Here is a 12,925-nt window from a genome sequence, read left to right as displayed (position 1 = left end):
CACCGCGATGCGGCTGGGCTCCTTCACCTAGGCCAGGCCCAATCGTTCAGAGACTAACAACGCCGTTCCCCGCCCCCAATCTCCGCCGCCGCTACGTGGGACTACATTTCCCATAAGGCATCGGGGGTCTGTAGTTCACTACCCCTCCCGCCCCGCCCCCTAAACGTGGTCGTCTCCTCCAGTGAATTTGGAATTGCTGAGGTAAATGTCCTTCTTTTGGATTAAGTAACATGAATGGGAATGTCTAAAGTGATTATCCTGTGATGACTCCGAACGGAGCCCAGACTTAAGGACGCGCCATCTTGCTCGTGGCTGGTGCGGCGCTGAACTACGTTTCCCAGAGTCAACCGCGGCGTGACGTCATGTTTTGGCGTCGAGGTGAGAACCTCACCTTCACTGAGATCCGCACCGCGAAGAGAGCACGGTAAAGGTGTGGGCGGTGGAGGGGTCCAAGGGCTGGACAGGTTGTGTTCTGAGCCTCTAGTGCCGAATGACTACACCATCTTGAGTGTCTTTTCGGTTGTGTCTTCGTGGCGGTTTGTGGGTACCAGTGAGTTTGTAAATCACTGGTTTCCAAGATGTGTACGGTTCTATCTGTGTAACCACGCATAATGTTGGGTATTGTGCCATATCCTTAGGACTGTGGGCGGGGTACTGCGTGTGTCCCTGTTGTGTGTGTGTGTGTGTGCCTGGTCGCCTTGTTTCTGGGATGACGGTTGTGCGTACTTTGCCAGTGTGTGATTGTTTCTGTTATACGGAGATTCAGTACTGAGGAGCCACATTTTGAGAGACTCCCAACTGGGAGTCTTTACTAGAAAGCTAGGGACTCCAGTTCCAAAGACTTGTAGCTAGAGCCAAGCTTAAAGGCAAAAACCACGTGATTGGGGTGGGGAGCCAAGCTCCACTAAATGTTCTACAAAACAAAGCAAACTGCCTGGAGAAACAATGTGGGCCCATTGTTCTCTGGGACAAATCTTTGCTAGGGCCAAATACCACGCTGCATATTTTCTGGAGTAAAGCTCTCCTGGGGCTAAACCACGTGATGCATCTGCAATTCAAAGAATGGCCTATTATATCTCTTAGACCTGGTGAAAAGCTCCCCCACCATCCATCAAAACTAAAAGATGATATTTAGACCCAGTATCCTTATTTCACTCTTTGTTATGAATGCTTCTCAATTGTGGCCTAATGAGGTGGTTCTGTGTGGCCCTACTGTGTAATTGGGACAGTGCAGGGCATTTGGGAACATTGGTGTGGAGAGCCTGTGTGTACCTGTACGGTTGTGTTTGTGGTGCTGTATCCTCAGGCACTCTCCTGAGTGCGTGTGTGGTTCTGTTGGTGTGATGTGACACATTATGCAGTGTCAGGAGTGGTGGTGTGAGTGTACCTGTGACTCCATTGTTCTGACCTCTGCAGGACCTGTGAAGTTAGAACATTTCTGTCCCTGGACAGTAGTGAACTTAGGATGGCCCCTAAAATTGCAGCTTGTTCTGACCTTTCTATGTGCAATAGGGCAGACAGATTGTTAGGTCCGCCTGGAAGAAATAGCCCCTTCCCTTGATTCTCTCCTGGTGCACCCTAGAAGTCCCTGACCAGCACTTGTAACCCAGGCAACTGACATGCCCTCCCCATGCCCCCCAGGTCCTTTAGGCTCTGAGGTCACTTCCCCATCCTCTGAAGTCACTGGCACATCCGCTGTGGCTACACCCCTTTCCCCATCCCTCCCCTATATAGGAAGAGGGTCAGGCTTTTCTTTCCAAGGGTCCACCCGCCTCCTGCCCCTACCCCTGGAACCCAAATTGCTGAAAGAAGGCACCCCATACAGCTGGCCTTGCATTTGCTACACTGTTTCCTGTCTGCCTCTGGTGACTGCCTCCTACCTGTGGGGCCTGTCTCTTTGGAACCCTCCCCCCCAGTGAATCCTACCTAGGGGCCCTCTGTCTCTTTCAACTCCCCCACCTCCAATCTGCTGTACCTGCACTGGATCCCTCCCCTCCCACCCTAACTCACTCTACAAACTCACTGACTCCCAGCCTCACCGATTCTGCCCTGTCAACCTCCTCACCAGATTCCCTCCAATAGCATCCCCTCAGTCTCTCCCCAGCCAGGATACCCCCTTGAGATGTCTTTTATGCTCTCTAGATACTCTTTTACTCAAAGACTCCATAAAGCCCAAAGGCCTTAGCTTTTATTGCAACTAAGTCTGGCCATAGTAATAGGCTAGCCAATAGGTCTCAATGCCCCCCCAAAAAACAGGACTTTTGATTATTCTTAGGAAATTGGACAGTTTCTGCCTACTGGATGTTAAGTGGACAGAGGTCATTTGGTACTATGACTTGGATGGAGAGGTCAGGAGTTCCTGGTGCCTGGCCATCATGATTATAAGCTCTTAACCCTTTCCAAGCAAGGTATTCAGAAGGGAAGAATTGCAATTACAACATCCAAAAGCCAAGTTCAGAGTGCATCAAGCTTGATTCTTTTTCTACAACTCTTACTTCAAAGGATGCATTTCTTTGCTTTTGGAACTTTTTTTTTTTTTTTTTTTTTTTTTTTGGCCAGTCCTGGGCCTTGGACTCAGGGCCTGAGCACTGTCCCTGGCTTCTTCCCGCTCAAGGCTAGCACTCTGCCACTTGAGCCACAGCGCCGCTTCTGGCCGTTTTCTGTATATGTGGTGCTGGGGAATCGAACCTAGGGCCTCGTGTATCCGAGGCGGGCACTCTTGCCACTAGGCTATATCCCCAGCCCTTTTGGAACTTTTTAATTGGGGGGAAGGGGTTACTGGGGCTTGAACTCAGGGTCTCTCTCCCTTAGCTTTTTCAATGAAGGATGGCACTCTACCACTTGAGCCTGAAATGAGGAGGCTGAGTCTAAGTAACCTCACAGCCATCCTGGTGCCTCTTGCTGGGTGGAGGGAGTTCTCTACCCAGGGCTGAAAAGCCTAGAGGTGTGAGAGGCCATTCATTGAATGCAGATGCCTACCTCAAGGTGAGCTAGGAAAACTCAGTTTCTGAGAAATACAGATGTCCTAGCCTTAGGAAAGTTTTGCATAGAGAATGCTTTGATTCTGCCCTGATTACCTCCTTAAATGGCTTATATCACCAGAATCTGAGAAGCCCCTAAATATACTGCCTTATGGAAGGTTGAAGCATCTCTTCCCTAGATGGAAAAGTTTTGCTGGTAGCTGAACTTGTACCTGAGTATGTCCATGGAAGGCCTGCTTTTGTTGGGCTTGAGTGTCTGGGCCCCAAGCATGTGGTTTTTGTCTTTAAAATTTTGTGTAAGCTCTTGTTTGGGGCTGCAGATCTTTGCAACTGGAGTCCATCTGTAGATGCTAGCCTTCTAATAAAGACTCCCAAATTGATGTCTAAAAAAAAGGTGGCTTCTCTGTATCTCACTGACTGGATTTACTGGATTTTACCTTACAACAGGCCACATCTTGACTTCTAGAGTGTTGCTGGTTGTTTGGAGATGTGTCTCTCCGATTTGGCTTTCCCACCTCCTGAGGAACTAGGAATACAGGCTGGAACTCTTGTTCATAATCTTGTTTGTGCAGTGGGACACGAGAAAGACAAAGGAAGTAGGGCAGGGAAAGTGGAATCCAGTTGTTCTAAGTACATTGATCCGTAAGTGCTGAGACATGGTCAGCTTCTCAGAAATGTACTCCTTTTCCTCCCTACTTTGCTCCTCCAGGACTCTGCACTTGTAAAGAGAAGAGTCTGGACTTAGCAGGCTAGATAGTTCTGGAACCCATGGCCCTGCCGGTAAGTTATACTTTCTACTACCCTTGGGATGATCAGCTTTCCCTCCAGGTCACAGAACATCTGAGTTTGCTATCTTAAAACATCTCTGCAACCCATGCAGTCTCTCCTCCCCAGGGAACAAGTGTTGCTGCCCTGCCTCCTGCGGGCACACTTCTCCAGCATTGCTCGCTGTGTGGGGCGTGCTTGTGCTTAGTGTCACTGGTGTGGTGAACACTTGAGGGAACCAGGAGCACTCCCTTTATCATAACCACAAATGGGGCCAAGGATGAGATAGTTGGAGCATTTCTGTTGCCCTGGGTAATTTCCTTTCTTCATTGTTTCCCCATCTTAAAATATGAAGCATTTTCTGCAGAGGGCTGGTGGTTTCCCTCTTATCTACTTAGGTGATGAGATCTTAAGGTCCCAGTTCAAAGCCAGCGTAGGCAGAAAACTCTGTGAGACTCTTATCTCCAATGAACCATCAAACAGCCAGAACTGGAGATGTGGTGGAAGTGGTAGAGCACCAGCTATGAGTAAAAAAAGCTCAAGGGCATCACTCAAGCCTAAGTTCAAGCCCCAGGACTGGCACACAGAAACAAAAAACAAGCAAAAAACATTTGAGTATCATGCTTGTCAGTCCTTTTATGTGCATATAGTTTTACTACATATGACTGCCTTAGCTTCCCAACTGCTAGAATCACAGGCATATCTTACTAGCCTGGCTGCTTCTTCATTTTTAATTGTTTCTGGTTTTTGCTTCTCACCACCACCACCCCACCCCACCCCCAATGCTGGGGACAGAATCCAGAACCTTATATGTACATGCTAGACAAGTGCGCTGCCAAACAGATTTTGATATACATAATTCACATACCAAAATTCACCCATTTAAGTATACAGTTCTGCCTGGGCATGGTGTCATGAACTGTACCTGTAATCCCTGTGTGATTTTTCTATAATCGTAGCGATCTCAGGAGACTGTGATCTGAGGATTATGGTTCAAAGCCAACCCAGACGAACAATTCCAAGGCACCCTTAACTCCAGTTATCCAGCAAAAAAAAACCTAGAGGTGTGACTCAAGAGGTAGAGCCCAGCTATGAGCAGGAGAATGCATAGCCCTGAGTTCTAGCCCCAGTACTGGCATACCCACACAATAATAATCACTTTTGAGATATTGGGACTATTTGAATTTAATCTGTTAAGAAAATTACTAGCGGGGGCTGGGGATATAGCCTAGTGGCAAGAGTGCCTGCCTCGGATACACGAGGCCCTAGGTTCGATTCCCCAGCACCACATATACAGAAAACGGCCAGAAGCGGCGCTGTGGCTCAAGTGGCGGAGTGCTAGCCTTGAGCGGGAAGAAGCCAGGGACAGTGCTCAGGCCCTGAGTCCAAGGCCCAGGACTGGCCAAAAAAAAAAAAAAAAAAAAGAAAATTACTAGCCAGGTGCTGGTAGCTCACACCTGTAATCCTAGCTACTCAGGAAGCTGAGATCTGAGGACTGTAACTCAGAGTCATCCTGTGAGACTCTTATCTCCAGTTAACCACCAGCAAACTGGAACTGGCACTATGGTTCAAAGTGGTAGAGCACTACCCTTGAACAAAAGAGCTCAAGGACAGTTGCCTAGGCCCCAAGTTCAAGCTCCAAGACTAACAAAAAAAGAGAGAGAGAGAGAATTACTGTTAAGTATGATGATCTGATTTTTTTAAAATCTATATGACATTGTCTCAAAATACATAAGTCAGAAAAGATAAAAGACAAGGGAGTATAGCTCAGTAGTAGACAGCTTGTGTAGTATGTGTAAGGCTACACACACGTATGTATATATGTATGTGTATATATGTAAATAAATAATAGTACTTTGTAGATACAATAATTGCAAAACAGAATGATGATTTGTGGGCATCATCCTACTATTTTTTTTGACTGTATATTTTGAAAAAGTGGGAAAAGTCTTTGAATTTCTTTGTAGTGGGTGGGCTTATTGTTTCAGGGACTGGTGACCTTCAGGGATGTGGTCATAGTGTTCTCTGAGGAAGAATGGCAGTACCTGGAACCAGCCCAGAGGAGCCTGTACAAGCATGTGACTCTGGAGACCTTCAGTCACTTGGTCTCTGTAGGTAAGGCTCCTGTATCACACAGGACAGACAGGCAGTGAGCACCCAAGGCCAGCGAGAGCCAGCTGTTGCCACCTCTGGCCCAAAGGGACAAAGAGATGCTGCAAACTGCAGCCACAGAGAATGGCCTAGCCGCAACTATAGCTACTTCCAGAATTCCCAAGGGACAAAGAGATGCTGCAAACTGCAACCACAGAGAATGGCCTAGCAGCAACTATAGCTACTTCCAGAATTCCCAAGTCAGAGGGAGGAAGGGAAGGATGGGAAGAGGGAGGTAACAGCCTAGCACTCATCTTCCTACTATCCACTGACCTGTTGGTGCTTTTTTTGCATCTATGCCAGTCCTGGGGCTTGAACTCAGGGCCTGCCACCCATTCCTTGACCTTTTTTGCTCAAGGCTAGCACTCTACCACTTGAACCACAGCTCCACTTCCAGCTGTTTTAGTAGTTAATTGGAGATAAAAGTCTTAGAGACGTGCCAGGCACCAGTGGCTCACTCCTGTAACCCTGGCTACTCAGGAGGCTGAGATCTGAGGACCATAGTTCAAAGCCAGCATGGGCAGGAAAGTCCATGAGATTCTTATCTCCAATTAACCACGAGAAAACTAGAAGTGGCATTGTGGCTCAACCTTGAGCTGAAGAGCTCAGGGACAGCGCTCAGGCCCATACTTCAAGCCCCATGACTGACCAAAAAAGAAAAAAAAAAAGTCTCACACATCTTCCTGTCTGTGCTGGCTTAGAACTGTGATCCTCATTACAGGTGTGAGCCACCAGCATCTGGCTTTTGCTTTCATTAGCCAAACCCAGTGACAAACTGGAGGTCAAGGATAACACATTGCCTCATGGACAGAATTTCTGGATTATAGTCTGACACAGAACAGAGCCAATATGAAGGACTTGAAGGGGAAAGAGAGGGTTAAATGGAACGCAGTCACCTTAGTTAGTTACTGCCAATAATTGAAAATAGCCCTATGGAATTTCTGTTCATCTTTTGTTTGTTTGGTTGTGGGGCTTACACTCTGGGCCTGGGCCCTGTCCCTGATCTCGTTGACTCAAAGCTAGCATTCTACCACTTGAGCCACAGCATCACTTCCAGTTTTCTAGTGGTTCATTGAAGAGTCTCAGGGACTTTCTGGCCCCAGATGGCTTTGAACCACGATCCTCAAATCTCAGCCTCCCAAGTAGCCAGGGTGACAGGGGTGAGTAACCAGGACTGCCTGTTTGTCTGTCTGTAGGGCACAAGTTTCTGATTGAATTTTTGGTCCCAAGAACATTGGTTAGGGCTTTGTGGAATTGGAAATGAATCATTCAATTCCCATCTATTGGACAGCCTTCACACCTCTCTTGTCATCGCCTAGATTCCTTGCTGACCAGGGAACTGGGTTTGAATTTTTGAAGTTTAATTAGGCCCTCCTCCATTTCCCATCAACAGGTCTTTCTATTTCCAAGCCTGATGTCATCTCCTTGTTGGAACAAGGGAAAGAGCCCTGGATGATTGCAGATGATACAGCAAGGCTGTGGTGCCCAGGTGAGTGAGAGCTGATTGGTTCAGCAGGTCATGTGGCTTATAGCTCAGTGAGAGTCAGCTGATCACTGTTGCTTGAATTATTGCCAGGAAGCTCCCCAATGCCCTTCTGTGAGATAAAGACCAAGAAGTGAAGATACGAACAATAAACACCTTGTCAATATCAACTCACAAGGGAGCCTTGCCCTCTGTTTAGTTCCTGCCTGTCCTTCTTTGGTTATTATTGGTTGTGGAGGGGCTTGAACTCCTGGCCTTGGTGCTGTCCCTGAGCTCTTTTGCTCAAGGCTAGCACTTTACCACTTAGAGCGACAGCTCCATTTCTGGTTTTCTGGTGGTTAATTAGAGATAAGACTTCCACAGGAACTTTTCTTCCTGGGCTGGCTTGGAACTGTGATCCTCAGATCTCAGCCTCATGAGTAGCTGGGATGACAGGGTGAGTAACCAGGACCTAGTTCTCACACCCTCCTTTCCATCTGAAAGATACTGTGTCCTTTTCTTCCCCAGTGGCTTTTTACCTGTACTCTCCATCTCCTTCCTGCAGGTATTTTTTCCCCCACATTATATTTTGTTTTTTGAAATTATGCCATTTTCATGCATACATACAATGTGCTTCAATCATATTTTCCTCTATTCCCTTCTCCTTTTCCCTCATCCCAATGGCTAAGACTAAAGAATTGTTAAGATTGAGGCCAGCCTGGGCTACATACTAAGACCTTTGTCTCAAAAAAAAAAAAAAAAAAGAAAAGAAAAAGAAAAAGGAAATAGGGAGCTGGGCGCTGGTGGCTTACATCTGTAATTCTAACTACTCAGGCACTGAGACCTGAGGATCAAGGTTTGAAGCCAGCATGAACAGGAAAGTACTCAAGACTCTTCAGTGGATCACTAAAAAGCCAGAAGTGGAGCTGTGACTGAAGTGGTAGAGCACTAGCCTTCTAGCCTTGAGCTTTCGTGCTCAAGGACAGTGCCTAGGCCCTGAGTTCAAGTCGCAGGACTAATTAAAAAAAAACAAAAAATAGAAAAATAGACAGATAGATTGTACACAAACAACAAAGTGCTGGTTTTGTACGCTTTTGTTCAGTCTGGGGTGATGTTTGAACATCTATACTATTAACCAGGTGTTTCATACTGTTTCTCCGGCACCATATGAGGTCTTATATGTGGTTTTGTGCCTTTCTGGAAGTTGCTCGGTATTGAGTAAAAAAAAAATTTTTAATTCCATTACTGAGGCTTGAACTCAGGATCTGGGTACTGTTCCTTGGCTTTTTCCCTCAAGGCTGACACTATCACTTGAGCCACAGATCCACTTACTGCTTTTCACTGGTTCATTGATGATAACTGTATCATAGACTTGCCTGTCAAGCTGGCCTCAAACCTCTCTCCTCAGATCTCAGCCTCCTGAGTCGCTAGGATTACAGGCCAGAGCCATCAGCGTTATCGGCACTGGATTTTTTTTTTTTTTTTTTTTTTTTTTTTTACATCTCATTGAAGAGAATAGCTCGCATTTTCTTCTCTTATTTTTCAGCCTTGGAGCGCAGGTGTGAGACATTTCCAGCCAAAGGTCTGTTGGAAATGGGGTCGCTGGATTGGGAAGCAGTGGGCAGCCTTAACTACCATGTTCTCCGAGGCTGCAGTTCCAGAGGAGGTTGGGAATGCAAAGGCCCATTGGAGGCGCAGCAAGCGGGCGAGCAGTGCTACTCCAAGCAAGTGGAACCCATGAATGGAAATGTGCCTGCTTTCAGGTATCCCCTTGCCATTACCCTACATCAGCCCAGTGAGACCGGCAAGAAAATGATCAAATGCACAGAATGTGGGAAAGCATTTAGCCGGGGCTCACACCTTACTCAGCACCAGAAAACTCACACTGGTGTAAAGCCCTTTGAGTGTCCACAGTGTGGGAAGACCTTCAGTCGGACCTCACACCTTGTTCAGCATCAGAGGATCCACACAGGCGAGAGGCCATATGGCTGTACAGAGTGTGGCAAGGCCTTCAGCCGGAGCTCAGAGCTTAATCTCCACCGGAGACTTCATACTGGTGTCAAACCCTATGGATGCAAAGAATGTGGGAAGAACTTTCGGCAGCACTCCCAACTGGTGCTGCATCAGAGAACACACACAGGGGAGAAGCCTTATGTGTGTAAAGACTGTGGGAAGGCTTTCATCCAGGGCTCCCAGCTGACTGTCCATCAGAGAATCCACACAGGTGCACGCCCCTACCAGTGTAAAGAATGTGGGAAGGCCTTTCGACAGCACTCGCAGCTCAGTGTACACCAGCGAATCCACACCGGGGAGAAGCCTTACAAATGTAAGGAGTGTGGGAAGAGCTTTTTTCACAGCTCCGAAGTCACTCGCCATCAGAGGATCCATTCTGGGGAGAAGCCCTATGAGTGTCAGGAGTGTGGGAAGGCTTTCCGACAGCTGGCCCAGCGCGCTCGACATCAGCGAGTTCACACCGGTGACCGGCCCTTCAAATGCAAGGACTGTGGGAAGGCCTTTAGTCGCAGCTCATACCTAATTCAGCATCAACGAATTCACACCGGTGACAAACCCTACAAATGTAAGGAATGTGGGAAAGCTTTTATTCGTGTTTCCCAACTGACTCACCATCAGCAAACGCATAACTGTGAGACACCCTATGAATGCCGGGAATGTGGCATGGCCTTTATTCGTAGTTCTCAACTTACTGAACATCAGAGAATTCACCCAGGTATCAAACCTTATGAATGTAGAGAGTGTGGGCAGGCCTTCATTCTGGGCTCCCAGCTCATTGACCACTATAAAATTCATACTGCTTAGAAAGCTTCTAGTAACTCAGGAGACTGTGAGCTGAAGATGTCTGTTCAAGCCCAGACCAGTCTGTGAGACTCCTCTTATCTCCACTGAACCACCAGAAAACCAGAAGTGGAGCTTGGCTCAAGTGATAGAGCACCAGCTTTGAGCAAAACAAGCTAAGGGACAGTGCCCACAGTTCAAGCCCTAGTACTGGCACACAAAAGCCAAGCTAGACCTAGATGCCCTGAGTTCAAGCCTCAACACCAGTTAATAAATGGATGTTTGTTGAGTGGAGGTAGAATAAATGAAAATGGTCAATGATAGCACTATAATGGTGATTATTGTTGGAGTAGGTGATGTGTCAAAGAAGGGGATTTGCTTTACCTTTCCCTTTGCTTTTGTTTGTCTTGGAATTATTCCTTGATAAAATGAAAACTAAATGCAAAAATAATCCAGACTTTGACCTTCACCTTAGGGAAGCTAAGGTTCAAAGGTATAATCCACCCACTGAGTAGCTAGAACAAGGAGCACGAGCTCTGGTTTCCCTCAGTCTTCATTGGCGTCCAGGTCCCAGTCAAGAAGAGATTAGGGGAGAAGATGCACCTGCCCCCGGCTGTATTTCAGGTTCCGGCTCCCCTTGCTGCCTCTGAGAGGTGAGGCTCGGCTCCCCTTGCTGCCCCTGGGCCTGGGGGGTGAGGCTCAGGCGGCCCGTGGCCTCCGCGCCTGCGCAGGGCCGGGCAGCAGCGCCTGGGCCGCGCGCCCACCCAGCCCAGCTGCCATCAAGGCGCCCCAACTGTCGAGTCTGGCTGGCGGGAGGGGTGGCGCTTGGTGGTGACTCGCATCGCTGACGACCAGAATGAGAGCCCTGCAGGTGAGGCTCCGACCCCCCAACCCAGAAGCCCTGCCCTAAGACAGCTCCCCCCCACACACCCCAAATATCAACCCCTTCAGTGCTGCGCCGCCCAGAGCCCTTCCTGTGTACTCCAAGTTTCTGAGACTTTGGAGAACACCCTGGGTGTGTCCCACAGCCCGAGATCGAACCTCCTCCCTTCCTCCTGGGCCCAGGGATCTGAAACCCTTCCTCCCGCCGCCCAGAGTCACCGCAAGACTGGGGCTCCCGGACCAGGAGGCCCCCTTCTGGGTCCCCATCCACCTGGCGCCTAGCCACGCCGGGCCTCAGAGCCCGGCCTCTGGGTGCCCCTTGTCGGTGGCTGGCCCTCGTCCCAGCCTGGGAAGGCGGCCCCGGCCGGACCCATGCGAGGATAGCTGCTTCCTGCCCAGCCACCTCCCGCCCCGCAGGTCTCCCGGGCGCTGATCCGCTCCTTCTGCTCCACTGCGCGGGGCCGCGTTGAGAACCGGGTGCCTGAGAATCAGAAGCGTTTCCAGGTGGCTGCGGTGGGGGCCTGGGTGGATGGTGGGTGTGGCTTGGTGGCACGGGTTGGGGTGTGGCTGTATGTTGGGGGACCCAGGTGGTGGTCAGGACGTGAGGGCCTGTTCTTTGAGCCCCTTTCCCTCCTAGGAGAACAATGACCTCCCGGTTTACTTGAAGGGCGGAAGAAAGGACACCATCCTGTATTTGGCGACTATGGCCCTGACCATGGGGGGTAAGTATGGAGACTCCTCACCCTTGGCCTGAGTTGCTTGGGATGGGGACTGGGGGGACCCTACTGCCTATTGCTTTGGCTGAGCTGACTGGATTGGGGGGATGGGGACTGGAGCTAAGGCTAGGGCTCCCTAGAGGCCTTGGACTCATGTTCCTGGGAGGAACCGGGCTCCGTGGGGTCTGGGACTCAGCTAGGAGCCGAGGAGAAAGCTATTCTACTCTGGCCTGATTAGCAACAGGGGTTCCCCATCAGGAGTCCAGTTTACAAACATAGATGAAGTTCAAAGCTGGGATTAGGGTCTCATTGTGTGTCCCCCACTTCCCCTTCCTTCTTAGGCACTGCCTACAGCCTGTACTTCCTCACCTGGGCTGCCTGCCCCCACAAGAAATGAGACTAAGAAAACTGAAAGCCCTGGGATCTTGACAAACACTAATAAAAAGTGCTGGTTTCTTTGGAACTCTACCCAGATGTGGTTTCTCTGGGTGTGGTGTTGGGGGGGGGGGGACCAGGACCGGTGGAGCATAGAGACCTCCTGTAAGTCCTGATGGCAGAAGCACCAGCACCCTGAACCTCCAGGGACCTGTGTGGAATCTCGGCAAGAACCAGGCTATAACCTGAACATGAGATCCAGTTTCAAGGTTAGCTGGGGCAAAAAGTGAGATCCCATCTCAACACACAAACTGAGCTGGGCATGGTAGAGCATGTCAGCCCAGCTACAGGGAAGTAAGTAGGAGGATCAAAGTCTAGATATAAAAGGCCTACCTAGGGGGCTGGGGATATGGCCTAGTGGCAAGAGTGCCTGCCTCATATACATGAGGCCCTGGGTTCGATTCCCCAGCACCACATATACAGAAAATGGCCAGAAGTGGCGCTGTGGCTCAAGTGGCAGAGTGCTAGCCTTGAGCAAAAAAGAAGCCAGGGACAGTGCTCAGGCCCTGAGTCCAAGCCCCAGGACTGGCAAAAAAAAAAAGGCCTACCTAGGGGCTGAGAATATGGCCTAGGGGTAGAGTGCTTGCATAGTATACATGAAGCCCTGGGTTCAATTCCTCAGCACCACATATATAGAAAAAGCCAGAAGAGGTGCTTTGTCAAGTGGTAGAGTGCTAGCCTTGAGCAAGAAGCCAGGGACAGTGCTCAGACCCTGAGTTCAAGCCCCAGGACTGGCCAAA

The 12,925-nt window shown here is 49.2% G+C and overlaps 1 protein-coding gene across 4 annotated transcripts; it reads left to right on the top strand.

Annotated features, from left to right (window-relative positions):
• The first annotated feature begins 258 nt into the window (after nt 1-258).
• Znf565 (zinc finger protein 565) lies at nt 259-12,341 on the top strand. Of its 4 annotated transcripts, none has more exons than XM_048368717.1 (6): nt 259-424; nt 3,691-3,761; nt 5,735-5,861; nt 7,291-7,386; nt 8,906-9,937; nt 11,672-12,341. In XM_048368717.1, coding segments are annotated over exons 2-6 (1,269 nt in total). In that variant the 5' UTR covers nt 259-424; nt 3,691-3,749; the 3' UTR covers nt 11,674-12,341. The 4 variants fall into 4 exon arrangements, with proteins under 4 accessions (XP_048224674.1, XP_048224672.1, XP_048224673.1 ...); XM_048368715.1 differs by lacking the exon at nt 11,672-12,341 and adding an exon at nt 10,234-10,289 and having other exon boundaries at nt 8,906-10,197; XM_048368716.1 differs by lacking the exons at nt 5,735-5,861; nt 11,672-12,341 and adding an exon at nt 10,234-10,289 and having other exon boundaries at nt 260-424; nt 8,906-10,197.
• Nucleotides 12,342-12,925: the final 584 nt, after the last annotated feature.

This window comes from Perognathus longimembris, chromosome 20, assembly GCF_023159225.1.
Source record: "Perognathus longimembris pacificus isolate PPM17 chromosome 20, ASM2315922v1, whole genome shotgun sequence".
In the NCBI taxonomy this organism is placed as follows: Eukaryota; Metazoa; Chordata; class Mammalia; order Rodentia; family Heteromyidae; genus Perognathus; species Perognathus longimembris.
This window is presented reverse-complemented; position numbering and strand designations above follow the sequence as displayed.

Excerpts from the sequence above, each read along its gene's own strand:
- Znf565 (XM_048368715.1), top strand. Across the intron at positions 5,862-7,290 it reads CAGTCACTTGGTCTCTGTAG|GTCTTTCTATTTCCAAGCCT; the intron begins GTAAGGCTCCTG and ends TCCCATCAACAG. Across the intron at positions 7,387-8,905 it reads AGCAAGGCTGTGGTGCCCAG|CCTTGGAGCGCAGGTGTGAG; the intron begins GTGAGTGAGAGC and ends CTTATTTTTCAG.